General features: G+C 38.7%; 2 protein-coding genes across 7 annotated transcripts in view; both read right to left on the bottom strand.

The window, feature by feature from the left end:
- Positions 1-343: 343 nt before the first annotated feature.
- FADD (Fas associated via death domain) lies at positions 344-1,997 on the bottom strand. Its single transcript, XM_005022778.6, has 2 exons — positions 1,129-1,997; positions 344-708 (listed from the first exon to the last, which is right to left on the bottom strand). The coding sequence occupies exons 1-2, from the start codon at positions 1,427-1,429 to the stop codon at positions 422-424; spliced, it is 588 nt and encodes a 195-aa protein (XP_005022835.1). The 5' UTR covers positions 1,430-1,997; the 3' UTR covers positions 344-421.
- Positions 1,998-14,051: 12,054 nt separating this feature from the next.
- Positions 14,052-17,626, bottom strand: part of ANO1 (anoctamin 1) — a 77,759-nt gene continuing 74,184 nt past the window's right edge. For all 6 annotated transcript variants that reach the window (XM_027457954.3, XM_072038983.1, XM_072038984.1 and 3 more), the window contains one exon: positions 14,052-16,702. In XM_027457954.3, the coding sequence (XP_027313755.1) occupies positions 16,442-16,702 (261 nt within the window). In that variant the 3' untranslated portion in view covers positions 14,052-16,441. The remainder of the gene's footprint in view (positions 16,703-17,626) is intronic.

Raw genomic sequence — 17,626 nt, 5'->3', positions numbered from 1 at the left:
AAACAAAAACAAACAAACAAAAGAAAAGCTATCAAGTTTTAGATTACAGCTCCCTCACAAGTGTTCCATGGATGCATTCACAGAGATGTTATCTGGGAAGTACTTGCAATAAAGCTAGTAATATTTTCAGGTGAGAGGCTGAACTAAAGTGTAAGAATTTTTACACAGGGTAATTTAGTTATTCTGAATGTTAATATCACTTAAAGGGAAGCATCAGCTGCAAAGCACTACATGAAATGTTTTTTGTTTTTTTTTTTATGTTAGTCTTAATCTGACCACAAATTAAGCTATTAATTTAAGGCACATGAATGAATTGCAGAATTAACAGAACCAATGACAGTGATTTTGGTTTTGAACATGGGAAGGCACTTCTGCTTTTTTACTTTCACATCACAGATGTGAATGAGTTTTTACACTGATTTCATTTGGCTTCAATGTTCAGTTGCACGAGCTTCTGTTCAACTAGGTCTGCCACCAAGTTCATGTTACAGTCTCGAAGACCTTTTATTAAGTCAGTCACCTTTGCATCTTTCCCCTTCCATTTCTGCCACTCTCGAAGTGACTGAACCAATTGTTCCTTCAAATTAAGGGGATTGGCTGCTATTATTCTGTCCATTTTCACTTCAGAAAAGCCAAGTTTCCGCATCAGCATTTTCCATTCTCTCCCAACATTTTCACATATGACTTCAATAGCTACCTTCTGCAGACCTGAAATAGCAAAAACAATGTTAATGATGGATTTCCAAAAGTAACATTAGGTAAGATTTTTATTAAGCAAAATGCTGCTACTTTTGCTGTATTACACACGCTGTATGTCACACCATGTCTGAAAAGCCACTGCATATACCGTGAGGTCCAAGTATATAGCAAACATCCAAGTGACCATCAGGCGTAACAGAAGTAATTTCCACTCCAGCAGGCTGTTTGCAGCATATGCTGCCCTCATGGTACTCTTGCAGGACATAACACTGTCCTCTGGAACAATTAAGTAGCAGAAGCACTGTTAGCAGCGGACTCATCCACAGCAGGCAACCGTGCTCCAAGCAGACCCATGTCTTGATGATGTGTATGTACTTATTGCGATTATTTTGGAAAAAATAAAAAAAAATAATAAGAAAATCCACCTACGTTTTTCATTCACGTCTGGTTGATCTTCAGGTACATTAGCTTCTCCTTCCTCTACAAAATGCTCTAGCCGCGTAACCAAATCTTCTCTTTTAATGACCTTCAGCATCGTTTTGAGAAAGTCCACATCGTGGCTTGATATCACCTGCTGCTCGAGGAGGAAGTTGAAGAGCTCCGTGCCGCTTTGGACAGACTCGAGCTTCCTCTTCCCAATCTTGTCCTGGCAGAGGAATTTCAGTTCTCGCAGCTCCGCGGCCGACAGGCTCGAGGAAAAGGAATGCAGCAGGGTCAGAAACGGGTCCATGGTGCCGAGGCCTAGAGGGGGGCCGGCGCCGGGCGAGACGCGGGCGGCAGGGGAAGGCTGGCGGAGTCCCGCCTCCGCGGGCGGCTTTCGTTCCTGTTTCCGCTGAGCGGCTCCGCGGCACTGCAGGGACGAGAAATGAAACGAAACGAAACGAAACGAAGCGAAGCAAAGCCCGGCCCCCGCCCCGCCGCGACGGCGGAGCGCTGCTGCCCCGGCCCTGCTCCCGCCCGCCGGCAGCCACGAGATGGCAGCAGCGGGCTCCCTGTCAGCCCTAGAAGATGGCGGCCGCCGCCTTGGTGCCGGCCGTTCCGCCCCTCAGGCGGGCCCTGCTGGCGGCGTCTGGCAGCAAAGGGCCCCGCGTGTTTTAAAATAAAGAATTACGAGGAAGCGACCCCATCGCCTGCGGGTGCCCGGACACCTCAGCCCACGGGTGTCAGCAGTCTCCGTGTGGGGTGTTTGGGCTGCGGCTCCTGCTGCCGAGTCGCCCCGCTGAGGTGTCAGAGGCAGGCAGCAGCCTGCTGAGCTCCCTGCCACCCGGTAGTGCCTGAGGCGCTGACAGCACCGAAACGCTGGTCGCCGTGCTCGCTGCCAGCTGGTCTGTTATTAGGAGCCGCACAGTGCTCTAAATACCTCGGAGATTAACTGCCTTGTTATGTGGTACTGAATTAAAAATGTGTGCTTGGAGCCAGGTTTGACGCTGCCCGCCGCCTGCTGCACAAGTAGAGCCAGCTCCCTGCGTCCTGGTTTCGGTTAAGCTGTAATTGTAATGTGTTTGTGCCCAGGTTGGGGGATCTGTAGATTCCCCATTAAACACAGAATTGTTAGCCTTTTCGTGAGAGTTATCACTTCTTTATTTTTTTTACCTACCACCTAAATCTACAAGGGTTATTTTGGAAGCTTTTTTCTTTTTTTATTTTCTTTTTGCAAATGGGGGAAAGGAGACCAATTATTGATGAACAGACTTGACAGACCAAGAAAAGCAGCATCAGAGACCCTTTCCCAAAGAGACACTGCTATTGCCATGGCATCTCTGGCAGCCACCTGGGAAAGCAGCCTCTGCCCTCTACGCACTGCCTCTGCTACCCCCAGAGACCCAAGCCTTAACCAAGAAACACCGGACTTGGCATGTGGGCCTTGTTGCTCACAAAGGTTAATTGTGACAAGAAATAACTTCTGACCTTTAAAACTGAAGTAGGGCAAATTTTAAGTCTCCATGTCTTAAAGCCAATTTTTTAGAAGGTGAAAGGTTGTGAACTTTTCTCGAAAGGGAAAGTTCAAGTTCATGACATTGTTTTGTAGGTCTCCAAAGTTCAGAGCAACCACAGAGGCTTACTGCACAGCATAGATAGGAACAAGGAAAGTCCTGAACTACCTTTGGATTATTCCCGAAACTATCCCATTACTAAGTTGTTCCCAGTGCATCCTTTAATTTATTATTGTTGCAACACACAAACAGAACTTTGGTCCATGCCATAAAGAGATTGCAGTCTCAGATACACGAACTTGGGAGTTATCATTTTCCACATCTCCTTCTCCAGTCTCACATTCCAACTTGAGGAACAACTCCTACTCCCAAAACATTTCTAAAACTCCCACAGGCACAAGCCCTCCTTACATAAAATTGCTAGATTTTCAGCATCCTGTTTCGGTCTGTTACACAGAGCCAGTCTTGCCCATGATCAAGAAAGCCAGTAAGTGGAACTAGCTACATGGATGAAAGCCATTTGTGGACTAAACAAGTTTAAAGCAGATATTATTTTTTTTTTTGAGTCCCTAATTGTTGCAAATTGGAGGGAATTAACTTGTTGCAGGGTCACATAAACTAGGATGAGCTGTTCCTGTATTGAGGGTTGTATTTTCTCTCTGCAGTCCTGAAGATTCTTTAATGTGGAGGAATGAGCATGAATAAAAAAGTGTAGTATGATGCCAAGAAGAAATAGAGTTGCAGTGTGTGAATTAACTTAGAAAGCAGATATAAATCCTAATAACAGCATAAAAAGTATAAAATTCAGTTTAAAATCTCATTTTAATATTGCCAAGAAAAATAACTTCAAAACAAAGTGTGATGTGGAACCAAATCACTTGGCACCCAGCTTGTGCCTGGTGATATTAGCAGGCCAAATTCAGAGACAAGTCTACATGAAGGATGTCTAAATCAGCATAATTTATTCCTTTTTCTCTGTCACTTGACAAGCATCAGCTGGGGTTTGTATGAACTTAGTGGTCACATTCAGCACTGCTATATGAAGATGTGTGAAAGTAATCCTATGTATCAATGTAATTCTCAGGGAGTCTAAATTAATAACAAACATGGAACTAAAAGATATAAATCATCATTTAGTTAAGATATAAATCACCACTTAAATGCTTTTTAATTCACTTCTAATGTCTGGCATAGTGATTTAGTGGCCCCTTTTGTTATATCTGAATCTGGCCTGTTAACTCTACACATTCACAGATGAAAATACCAAAGGAATGTGCTTTCCTCCAGTTATTTCCTTTGAAAGTGGTTTGGGGCAGGGTCAGCAAAGAAAATATTTTCCAGGGTCAACAGATCATAACGGTTCCACATTAGAATAAAATTTAATACAAATGATTTAGTAGACCAGCTCAGATTTCAGTGCGATTTTCCCAGAAATTGAGTGCTATGAATGATCCAGTTCCTCACCACGTAATTTATAGGTTCCTTGAGGCAAGACGATTCCTTCCAAAATGCTGCAGAGGGAGCTCGAGGCTTTGGAGTGCTCAGTGCTGAGCTTTTTGACTTGATTTCCACTGAAAGAGCAGGACAACGAGAACAAAATGATTCATTTCTGCCGATTCTTCAGAAAGGTGTCGGTCACCAGGACATACAGGAACAAACACACATTTAGGGAGTGTGGAAGTGAAGCAGCAAAGCATGGAGCTGCCTTTCTCAGGGGCTGTGCACAGCCACAGTGTGTGAATATGTGTCGAGTAGCTGACAACTCTCGGGTTGCTTGCAAGTATTCACGATTTATTAAACTGCTTTAAAAAGCAGTGAGTTAGTCTACATGTCTTGAAGAGTAAGAATGTTGTGACAAAATGTTTGTGGCTGTCCTGACTGTAGGTGATTTACAGCAATTTGCGTAGAATTTTTGGAAGATGCTTTGTGCTTTCCAGCCAAGGCAAATTAAATTTTTGGTTGCCCTTCTTCTTTATTCTGGAATCAGTGTAATCTTCTACACAGCTGTGGAAATGTTTGACAGTTTCTCCAGGAGCTCTAATCTGATCCAATGTAATCTGATTTGCTATTAGTGCTCATTACCAAGTGTATGAGTGTTTGAGTCCAGCTTTGATGACTCTGTTTTCTCAGTAATAGTACTGTCAAGCAACTTATTCTTGATATGACAAATAGCTTTCTGTAAATATTAATAGCTTGCCCTCTCTTTTCAGCCAGTCCCTCTTCTGTAACAAGGGATGTGCATGTAGTGTACTGTTGACACAGAAGAACTACTTTTAAACCAGCTATTTTGGGTGCTGGTTGCAACATAGCTATTTCAGCACACTAAATAGTGTGGTCAAATCAGAGATAGTAGCACAGATATTCAAAGAAATTACTCTCCTTTTTGAGGCCCACAGCAAGGGTTACACACAGAGGTACAGTTTCCAGTGTTCTATTTATTTACTTTTTTATTTATTGCTTTGCTTTTGTTTTTAGCTACATACCTGCTGCTTTGTATGTATTTTGCTTAGCTTTGGTAAGTTTGGACTTTATGTCACTGCTATCAGGTCAGTCCTGTCCCATCAGAGCAAAGCTCAGCTCCTGGGCCTGTAAGATGCAAACAATGTGCTTCTGTAGGAATTCCTACAATCTGTTTTTTCAGAGCAGAGGGGTGTGAAAGTCTCCATGGATCTCGACTATATCTTTACAGACTTGTGAAGGACTATTACTGATATTGTAATTGATTTGAATAATAAACAGGATGACAAGATGGTCAACAGGTGTTTTCAGATCTGAAAACTGTAATCTAATTAAGGAAAGCTTGATGTTCTACTGCTGTTTACAAGCTGCTTGTAGGTACTTGCTAGATTGTCTGGGATGACTGTCGGGGGTGAGGAGGAATTACCAAAGGCATATTTGTTTCATTTTTTAGCAAATGGAAGCAAAAAGGTGAATATCCATATGGTGGGCGTGGCATCAAAATCCAAAGCATTCCATCATTGTAAGATAAATCTATGTTCTGCTGGATACCATACAGGTGGATGGCATGGTGCTTTGAAAAGCCCTGCTGCTAGAGAGGGGAGCACCCTAGCTTTTTTGACTAGGTAATGAAAAATGTGGTGGGATGCAGTTCCTAGTTGCCTGCATCCACAGAAATCAGAGTACTTAGGTGATACCTTCTTTATGAATGAAGCAGCTTTGGTAACTTTCCTAACATAACAGACAATTCAGTAACAACCCAGGGAGAATTTTAAATTCTCATCCCGGACAGTATTGAAAAACAGGTTGGACAAACTTCTTGGTGTAGACTAGATATATTTAATCTTGTCTCAGTACTGAGAAACTGTCTATCTCTTGAGGTTCAGTCATTTGTACGCTTCTTTTATTATAACCTCCATTATCTCTCAAGGGACTTAAGAGCATCTCAGTTTCTCTTTATTGTTTTCAGGTTAAGAGCAGTAATAAAAAAATGCAAAGCACTCCCTACTAATTTAATTAGGCATTGATTTTATTTTTTTGTATATTTTATATTTTATTATTTATTTATTTATTTATTTATTTTTATATTTGTTTGTTTTTTACTCTGTGGTAAATAAACTGACTTCCCTTAAATTTCTTAACCAACCTATTCCATGCCTCACATCTATTGTCTGCAAAATCATAAAACATGTTTCCAGCAAAGAAAAAAAAAATATATATATATATATTTACGGTGAATGAATTGAACTGTCCATATTTCCTTGTCAGAGATTACCTCTTTGTTGCTATACTGTCTCACTTAGAAGGAAATGCTCTCTAGTACAGAAACTGTTTGTGAAGAGACTTAGAATTCTAGGAGAAAACTGCCCATGATAAAAGGGACTATAGGAAATGTCAAATTACTGTAGGTTGAAGGAGAGAAAATCAGAAGCAGACTGTGGGAAAAGCAAATAAGGATTGAACAGAAAGTGAACTCCAGCATGAATAGGTTGTATACAGATAGAAGATCTGGCCAAGTAACAACAACAACAAGCAATAAGTTGTTAACAGATGCTTGAACTTAATATTGAAACAGAAGAAGTGTTGATATAATTCTGTTGATATAATTCTTTTGTGTTATTGTTGGCAGAAGACATTAGTTTAACTTTAGGGGAAGGGTAAATCCTAGACTTTTGTTTGTTTTCTCCAACTAAAACTCTCTGACTTGACTTTTTACCTATTTTTGTAGGGACTTTTCATCTTACTGTGTAAGTATGAAATCATTCAGACAAACATTTCACATGTCAATAAAACTATGTGTATATATTAGACTAGAATGTTTCATTCCTCTAAACTCTATTTATTATTTAGGCTATGTAACATTAATTTAGCACTTTGAAAAACAGAACAGAGAAAACAGAAAATGAGGGTTGTCTACACAGGAAGGTAATTGTAAAATAAGCCAGGGAGGAATTAATAATAATAATTAAAAAAAAAAAAAAAACAAAAAAAAAAACACTTGTCTGAATAGTAGTGAATTATTGTTATATCTCTCTTGGGGAACTAGACTAAGCTTACCTGTACAACACTGGAAGTGCCCATGCTCAGAGCGTTACCTCAGCAGCATAGAATAGCTATGGGAGGTAGGTATTTTGAGCAACTTCCTCCTGAAGATGAGCCTATAGCAGAATATGATACAGAAATGCCAAAGCTCGTGTTAATCTATGCCAAAGCCTGTTCACATGCCTGTCTTCCGCAGTGCAGTGCAGAGATATTAGTGTGGGTCTGAAGGCAAAATATCTCCATTAGAGTGGTGAAGAGCCACTGTACTTAAGTCATTTGTGTGTCCAACACTAGCTCAGAGCCAATGACTCTCGTACCTACCTTGTATCTACTGGAGACTGCTCCATTGTGCAGTGGTGTGCTCCGTGACTGACTGAGAATGAAGCAAATGAAATTAAGGTATGATCTGGAGGTTGCTATGAATCCGGGGAAATAATCCAGCAGTTCTGATTACCAGACTCCTAAAATAATATTAATTAATTTCAGAAGAGTGTATACATTTGTTCTTTACACTCCTGGGCTACTGTATTGCAGGTTCCCAAGTCCAATAATAGCATTAAAAGGTAAATACCATGTTAAGATTTATTTTCGTGGATATAAAATAAATGGAGGAATTTGTCTTTGGTCTCTTTTGCTTTGGAAAGTACAACATTCTGAGTATCATGTTAGCTTAGTTTAAAATTAACTACTTTAGAGAAAATCAATCCATTTTTCACTAGATTGCACCACTTGGAAGTATCTCTTATAAGCACGCAAACAGTCCTAGGATTTCATCCTTCCCCTTAAGGAAAGGGGGTTCTTCCCCCTTCCTTATTGAGTACAGCACTGCACAGTTTTTGTCTGTGAATATTCCTCCTTTAATCTCTTCTGAATTGGAGCTACTCATTGTTATTCTGCATATTGACTGCAGAAAGTGTCATGAAAAATGCAACCTTTTTCCCAGACAGGTTTCTGTATCCATCCTGCCTGTTCACAGACCAGAAAATTTCTTTCGGAGTTACTAAAATTTTACCTGAATAAAAATAAAAGAATGAGCCTGGCCACACTTGCTTGGATGTGTGAAACTCGCATTTTGTGAGCTCTCTATGTTGACTGCAACAAACCACGACGGGGATACATTTCTTAAAAACAAGTATTACCTTAAATACCATGGCTGGCAACAGAACTACCAACTGAAGGAAAGATTGGTGAGTTTGGGTTCTTCCCTTCAAGAATGTGCCAATACAGTGTTTTCCGTCTGAGTCATTATCTCACCGTCATTGAAGTTGGAAGGTGCAAGATTTTTTTCAAATCCGATTAAAGAGGGAGTGCCTTGTCTGCTCGAACACAGTGCGTTTATTATCTGGATCAGTCATTTCCTTTTAAAACGTGAATAGTTTTATGCAGCCATTAAGTGACACAGGATATGACTAGGTTAGTTACTCACAGGAATTTAGAAATAATAAATAAGAAAGCAAATCTGGTTTCATCATGCCCCTCCCTTGATTCTTAGGAGAGGGGGAGTAAAAAGGATTATTTTCTGTTCCCTAAATAAACACGTCAATTTGAGCTAGTCCTCAGCATTGTAGGCACAACCACATCCAAGTTAGGCTTAACGCACAATTTGAAATTAATTTTCATACACAAACACAACAGAAAATTGTTGTTTTTTCCTAGAAATGGAAAGTCTATAAAGGAACATAGCATGCTGAGAGAACAGATTAATATCATACAATACACAGGTATGTGTATTTATGTATATACTTCACCTACAGTCAGTATACATTACGGTATATAAAGAAATAAAAGCTGCACATACCACAGCTTTGTCTGCCTACCCTCAAAATGTGTATACCGCGTTTTCTTATTTTCCTGAAAAGCTCTTTTTTCAGAGGCACAACCATAATAAAGCGACCTGCAATGTGAGATCAAACCCATGTTCACACTCTCTCTCACATATACACATACACATTTGTTGTTTTTCACCAGTGTTTGAGTGATTTTTTTTTAAGCAGAAGTTGCACTTATTACATCTTTACCAAGTATCTGATCCTGGATTAGATTAAGCCCCACAAAATGCCCCAGAGATGACTACCAGCTTAGCTCTCCAACTCTCTTTGGTCAGATCTAAAAGAAACACATTGTAAAGATGTGGAGAAATTTGATTTCAAAAGTAGAATTCAAAAAGATAGAAATGGAGAGATTCAGTAAAATTTTGGGGCTCTCAGCTTTACTTCTTTCATTCCCTGAAACCAGGAAGAAGATGCAGCTAAAATTCACATCCCTTTACTCTAAGGACTTCAATTGTTCCTTTCCCTGTTACAAGTCCCTCTCTTTCCCAACAACCCTTATGTAAAGTAAAATACCTGACCACTTGTAGGAGCATAGCCTGGAGTCCACCAGCTTGCAGAGCCACTTCGTTATGCACATAGTCTCTTTGTGACCTGAGGATTTGTGCTTTCTTGGTGGCACAGGGGCTCAGCAGAGGCAGGAGAGCAGTAGGTGAGGATCACTCTGTAATTTGATCTTCACTTTAGGAAAAGTCACTGCAGGGAAACATGATTTTGAACTCTTTCAAGGTAAAAACGGCTTATACTTCAGGCCTCCAACTCCCTGATATGCGATCTAATCAATAAAAGGCAGGTGTCCCAATTTTAAATTGAATGAAAGTTGTTCTTTAGGAACCCACACTTTGAGAGAAACTTTGGTCTCTAACCAACTTTCTCAACCTTTAAGCTTCAGACAGGCCTGAAAGCTCAATTTCTCCACTGGACTAAGCCTTTCTTATCAGTAAACCTGGAGCAGGCTAGTCTGCTGAGATTTATTACTTTCCCACTTGATGGTTAATTACTTGTGAGTAATTATATTTCTTTATGTACAGATATGTTTGGAAGATTAATACATTAATAAATGTGAGCAGCTCAGCTAATTATACGCTCCTACCAGAACAGATGGCAATTCCATACCTGTGAGCACAGCAAAGCAATGATGCAATGCTGCCAGCTTGGCTCGAGGCTGTCGGCACAAGCAGAAGCCACTCATCTGCATGTTGTCTGTGAGGCTTGAGAGACTTAGCTGCTGAAGGGGCTGCAGTAACTGTGGTCTGACTTCAATACTGGAAATGGCATGAGAGTTCATAAATCATTCTGAGCAATGTTAAAAATAAGTGTGTTCTTAGAGGAACATGTGAGAAACACAATGATTGCTCTGGTCTAACACTAAGGACTCAAAACTGGTGTGCCAAATCTGGGATTAATCTGCAAACAAAATGAAAGATGGTGCTATTTGGGTGATTGTCTCTCTTTCTAGGCTCCTGAAAAGAGATGCTTTTTTGAGCAGAAAAGTTGTCTGGCATGCTCTCAGTGAAAACCACTTGTTTCACTGCACCTGCTTATTTTCAATTGCCAAGTCTCTCAGTATTATTTGCAATACAATACAGTCAGTGGAGAACACAGTCACCAAGGTTTCACTGAAGCCTGAGAGGTCTCCCCGTTCTTACTGTATTTGTGTTCCATTTCTCATCACCTTCCAACTTTCACCTGAACATAAGATCAACAGTACTGCACTGCTTGGCACAATGTGACTGTACATTGCTCAGAAAAGACTGGCAAAGGATTCCCTGATAACCTACATACAAGACGGACTTCCCTTAGGAAGCAATCCTCGTTTCAGAAATACAACCTCCGTAACTGATCTGCAACTCGTTTGGATTTAAAAACATCAATCAAGTCTTTTCTTCCTCGCTTCCCTATCTGCCACTTTTCCCCAGCATCTAACCTTCAGCTAGGAAAGATGGCTATTCTTTCATTTAGAAGTAAAAATATGGAATAATCTTCTCTTCCATTCTAAGAAAGTTGGCTTCACTATACAATTTTAACTCTTGCTCTGAAAAATGGGTTTTGTTAAGCTTTTAAACTTATCTGCACAATCCTTTATGTTTGGATTCTTTTTCTCATGAGAATCTTTATTATTACATTTCCCATTTTGGCACAAATTTTCTCATACATGTGGTACTAAGCAAGCTGAAGGCTGTGGCCTCAAAAACCTTCATCCTTGTGTAACTAGCTAAGGTAACATAACCATACAATGCCTTATATTTTTGGAGCCCCTTTCCTTTTGGAAACTAACACAACGGTATGTAGAACTCTACTGCTTACACAACTCATGTGCATCAATATATTTTGGCTTTAGCTGACCCTCTGGGTTATGATAGTACCATAAAGTGAGTACTAAGAATTTTTATTTCAAGTGGAACCAATCATTCAATAAGCCATGCTTAATCTTGCATGGAGTATACTGAAGTCAAAGGGAGTCAAAGAAAACATTTTCCTTGGCTTCAAGGGGCCTTGAATAAGGCCGCATGCATGGCATTAAAAATTAAGGAAGAGCTTAAAATTAAAAAGCCACTTTGATAGTTTTTTTCTTCAGGAAGGCCTGTTCAGCTAAAAAAAGAAGGGGGGAAAAAAAGGAACAATATTTTTTCTGTGCTGTACTAAAAATGGCATAATGTATTTGGTCATGGAATAAATTGTACTTGTGTGTGAAAAGAATTGAATCAGCTTGAATGGAATCCACATAAATTTTAGGATATGTTTTCTTCAGTTGCAAAAGGAAAAACAATTGTTTACTTTGAAAACTTCATAGGAAAATATAAACGTGCTAAAGTGATCTACAAAACTTAGGAGAGTTTGGACTCCTGAGGAAACAAGATGAATAGTAAATTGTTTCATTATCTTTTATTGGGAATCAGAACAGCCAAAGTGATCATTAACAGCTCAGCACCAGAGAGCACTGAGGGTTTAAAAATAGAAATGTATCTGTGCCTTGACTTGAGACTTATTCACCCTTAAGCTATTTAAGACTGCAAAATATTTGTAATACAGTCTCTTAGAAACACAATGACATCGAAATTCAGAAGATTCAGACTTGTACTGTCAACACAATAGGGTGCATGTGATTTCCTCAGATGTACCAACTGAAATTCTGCCTTTTCTGCAAACTTTGGGTAGCAAAAAGCAAACACTGTATTTTACCAATGGTTGAAAAAAAAATATTCTACATAGCCACTTCCAACTGCAATATTTCCTACTATTGTCTGTATCTGCATCTTCTCATGAAGACCTCCACTCTATAATGAAGTAAACCACTATAATTATTTCCCTGTTTAATATTTATTTATTTATTTAATGAAGGAAGCAAGGGAGCTGGGATATGGGGTTTTGTACTTACAACTTTTTTGTTAGAAGCATGTCAAAAACAGGTTGCATACAAGTCACGGAGATGTCATCAAATCAATACTGAATTCCACTGACAAGATGGATACAATATCGCTATCTTTCTTCAAGCCTGTCCCATATGGTAGCTGCAAGTCACCATGAAAACTGCTGTTTTCAGTTAATTCTTAGTTACTTTCCATTCCCTATTTTTCTTGCCCCCCCGCATAATTTTTACTCAAATTTGCTATTGGTAATAACAAAGCTTGTTTCTGCTTGCATCACAAATATGAAAAAAAATACTTTCACGAAAAGTAACACAACAGCGCAAATCTCTTTATGGAAGATATTGCCTTATATCTCATGAACTCAACTTGATAGATTTGTCTTTAAGAACTGAGAAAACCAAACCCATTTCCAAATAGGCAGTGATTTACCCGCTCCTACAAAAGTTACACAGAATGATGAAAAGTATTTTGGTGCAGAATTTTGTGTTTGATATGGATTATTGCTTAACTCAATGACTCATCTTTTGTAGAAAAATAAAGTCTTACCTTTGTTTGGGTAGCAAACAAATCCAAGCATGACATAAACTGACTGAACAGAGATTACTCACACTCCAAAGGAAGTATTTTGTCTGATACGTTGTACCTAGCTCCTACAATTTAACAGCTGAAAGATCTTGAGAGTAGTCTAGGAAGATTTTCATTGACATTATCTCCAAAGAGAATTCCCACCTTCTAAATTACATTCAATTACAGCTAGAGGTATTAATATTTTCTAGTAAGAAAGGAAAAATTGGCATGAAGCTTCACTCTTAGCCTTCTAACAACAGTTCAAAAAAAAAAAAAAAAAAAAAGAAAGTACAAGCCAGGCTCTGTGTCCAACTCTGCTTGTATGCTTGTACAGGTCTCAAAGTACAATAAAAATGTGAAAAACTTGGTGCAGCTTTTCTGCTTCCTGTGCTGTGTCACTTCAGGGTTGTCATTCAGCAGTGTGTGGTCAAGGGAATCACTGAGTTTTGTTACTTTAGTTTTACCATTCATACTTTTTTTTTTTTTCTCCTTGTAATGAATACATTTTTCATTTTAAACAGACAAACCAAGCAGTATTCTTCCTTGTTATAAGCCTACTTCAAATGTCTTAGTGAATACTCTTACACACCATATTCAGCTAAATACCTAAGACCAAAGTAAAAAGAAAATGAAAGCTCCCAGGATGTAATTCTTCACTGAGTGTTGAGAGTATGCACCATCTATATTTGTGCTAGAAGCCAAATCCCCCTTTGTGCTCATGGAGATGGAAACATCTAAGGTGGGATGCATCGAATCTCAAAGTGTTATTTGATCCCACTTGATCCCTCAAATCTAGAGCAACTACAACACAGGATTTGAAATCTGAGTTGTTAGTAAGATGTCTATAAATCAAGTAGTTAATACCTGATAAAAATCAAATAATAATAAACCCATTTCTATTCTGATCTCTGTTGGCTGAGTACACAAGGAACACTGACTGCAAAAGGCAAAGATCCAGTTTTAGGCAAACTATAACGTAAGTTACTGTATTTCTCCAGTCTAATAGTACTCATAGTTGCAGACAGAGTACAAAGAGGATTGGGAACAGAAGCTGTCCCACAGAAGAAGCTCTAGCAGATTTAAGTTTATTTCAAATAAATGTTCAAACAAACAAACAAAAAAAAAAAGAAAAGAAAAAAAACGAACTAAAAGAGATTTAGTAGATATTTACTTTTCTTAAAAAATGATTCCATGAAAGAGTTTTATAGTTATCTAAGTAGTAATACAGTTTTTATATACAAAATTCCATTTCAAACAATTTACTGTACAAAAGAAAGTATAAGCCACTGTTACTATTTCATGATTTCAGCAAACAATGAAAAATTCTGATAAGTATGTGTTCAGGATAAAGCTCTACCATTTACAGGAATGTCAGTATTAAGCTGGGAACACTTTCAGATAAGTATTTACAGATGAAATTCCCCTAGAGGAAGTTCCCTATGATGTCTCTTCAGAATAGGTAGTTCATGTTTGGGTTTCTTCTGGATCTTTTGGGCTACCATACGATAAGAAAAAGAACACTTCTTCAACAGGATTTACCTAATTTATTTGCACTCATATTTCTACTGCAGTCCATGGGTCTGATCTTGTAAATGCTTACTGCCAGGAACAATGCTTATTGTGTGAATATACCAGGCAGGATTTGGCCCTGTAGTTGTAAGATACCATAAATTACAAATTTTAAAAATAGTGACATTCCTGCAAGTCAAAATACAACAGAAACAAGATTTAACAAAATATAAGCCCTTTATTAATAAAAATCTTTGGTTGAATCAATATTTTAAATAAGTTTCAAGAATATTTGGTTAATACCATTTTCTTTCTTCCACATAATATCTTTTCTGGTATCTTCTTTGGACAGACTACAGAAAAATATCAAGTTTATCACATACTTTAAAACAAATAAATATATCAAAAGCTAGATATGGCTTCTTTTTTTTTTTAGTTCTAGTATTAATCTTTAAATTAGTTTGGCAAAGGAAAAAAAAGAAAAAGAAACAAGTAGCTGAAAACAGTCTTGACGTCGTTTGGTTTTGTAACAAACCATACAGTAGTTAGACTTTAAAGAAATCTTTACATTTTATTTTATTCAGTTTTATATTCGTAATGCAAGTGCCATGGACAAGACAAAGCGATAAAAGAAATTAGGTTAATTGCACCAATATTATTTGGAAGTGCAGTTTATCATTTGACAAAGCAAAATTAAAATGTACTATATTTAAAAAGAGTTGAACTGATGGGATTTAGATAGGCTTCTTAAGTAACGATTTTAGACTTGTACTTTAAGGAAGCTCTTTATATAAAAGATAGGGTATTTTAAGACAAAAGAAAAGTCCTGTAACTAACTGGAGGTCTGGTCCTGTAGCCCCATTGCAGGCAAAACTTCCATTAAAGACAGTAAGTGGTACATGTTTTGGATTTACTCCTCTGGCATAGCCTCTGGGAAATGCCATTCAGCAGTACAAAGTCTGCAGGGTAAACTGGCTGTGAAAGATGCGCGCAAACTCCCTTCTCCTGCAGAGCATAGAGGGCTACAGAGAAAAACCTGGCTAAGAAAGGGATGTGCTAAAACAACAGGAAAAGGGACTCTCCTCAGCAAGAATGGTGTCTGAGTGCTAGGCAGGGCAGTGTGACTCACTGTAGCTCTACATGTGCTCATTAATTCAGGGCATTTACCAAAATACTCTATGGTAATCAACCTGCTGGGAAGATCTCCCAGATTGTGCTGCTGCCACCTTGCTATGAGCTAGGAGCCTCTGGGGGACAGCTCAAACACACATGATGCAGTCTGGGGCACCAAGGTAGCTTCCACCACATCGGTTGTTCATTGGTAAGAAGGACTCTTCCAGATCCACTTTCCTGATGCTTGTGAAGAGAGCAGTGCTCAGTGGAGGTGTCAGGCATGCAGCAGAATGCCACACGTGCCTCAGGCATGTCTTTGACTCTAAAACTCAGTGGGAGCTTTGTTTCAGACCTGCAGGTTTATAGATGTCTGCTGGCAGAGCTAAACCGTATCTTTGAAAGCAAGTAAGTCTGGTAAACTTTGCATGGTTCCTCTCCTGCCAAAAGGAATACTAGGGCACACTCTAAAGCTGATTTTGCATACAAAGTTGTCCCACAGACCTGCAAGCCAAGGGCTCCAAAAATATTTTAAATTAGTAGTATTATTATTACTTAAAATTTACCTTTAATTATTTAATTGTCTAAGTTCAAATTGTTAGAGAATATCTCTGTCAAGATGTACTAAGTACTAAGCGCATTTATTAATGCACATCAATGTCTATAGTGTTATCTAATGATGACATACAAAAATTCCCTGCATTACTGCTTGTGCAAAGAAAAAAGAAAAAAAACACAACATATTATCAGAAATAGATCATGGTCCTCCCCATTTGTAAGAAAAGCATTTCTCACAAAAATGGGAGTAAAATGGCAGCACATCCTTCAACATGCACCAGGTTGTCCATTTGTCAAGTCCTGCCCTTTATGTGATGGCTTATGTACCAGTGGAATGCCCCAACATGCTCAACTGCCTCCTCTTCTATACGTCAACAGGATACGAGTGGCAGGAGGACAAGCTCCCACTGTGGCTCCCGGAGAGTCTGGGGCTGTGATTGTTACAGTTTTCACCTTTTTTCTTGTCCTTGTCTTTCCAGGTTTCCAGCATTTGCAGCTTCCCTTGCTCTTCTCTCATGAAGACCTCGACCATGAGAACCTTCTCTTTATGAATCTGCTGACTAATGTCCTTGGGAATGTCTGGGATAATCCAGTCAACAAAGTCACTCATAAACATGACCAAGTTCTGAAAAGTAAATTGTGAGAAAACATCAGCAAGGTCAAATGCAAGGATGACTGTAGGGAAAGGGGCCATTCTCAGTGTATTTGAGAAGAAGAGAATGAAGAAAAGACAATATTTGAGTTGGGCTCAAATGCATGTCACAAATGTGATACTGAGCCAAATTTACCTCGACTTCCTGTTCACACTAGAAGTAGACAAAAATGGCAGGCACAGATCTCTATGATTTAAGTACAAATACTATCATAGCTATTTGGAAATCAAAAGGAAGTACTGTAACTGATAAATAAAGATTAACATCAGCAAGGCAGAAGCACATAGCAAGTGGTAAAATGAAAGCTGGCAAAAAAAAACAAACATTCCAATTAAATGTTTCTGATTTAAAATCTCGGTTTCATGAAGGGGAAGTGTTTTAAATAAAAATATGTATTTTGTTGAAAAAGGAATAAAAGTTTTGAAATAAGTTGTTTACATAAGACACAATTAAACATCTGTATCACAATAACTAGTATCACTGTTGTGACTGAACAATGTCACAGTAAATAACTGCAAGATTTTGCCTTCTTGTTCAGAGGTGAGATAAAATACAATTGGAAAATTTTAGAAATTCCACTTCTGGGCTAGGTCTAGACATTATTTTGGAATAAATTTATGCTTCTTCACTATACATGTTGATGTCTTACTGGAGAAACTGGTGGGACCTAATTAGCATCAGTCTTGTGCTTTCCTACTCACTAAGGTCATTAAGTTGCTTCTGGATCAAACCAGTTCAGGGAATCACTGGGGACAAAGTAATTCACTGGGGATACATCTGGATTGTATGGGAAGCAGCAGGAAGGTAAACAAGGATGGGCAAATTCCTTTGATTTTTCAGGAAAGACCTGTGAAAGAAGATACTTTCTTTGGCCTAGTAACTTATTTCCAAAGGTG

This window comes from Anas platyrhynchos, chromosome 5, assembly GCF_047663525.1.
Source record: "Anas platyrhynchos isolate ZD024472 breed Pekin duck chromosome 5, IASCAAS_PekinDuck_T2T, whole genome shotgun sequence".
Lineage (NCBI taxonomy): Eukaryota > Metazoa > Chordata > Aves > Anseriformes > Anatidae > Anas > Anas platyrhynchos.
This window is presented reverse-complemented; position numbering and strand designations above follow the sequence as displayed.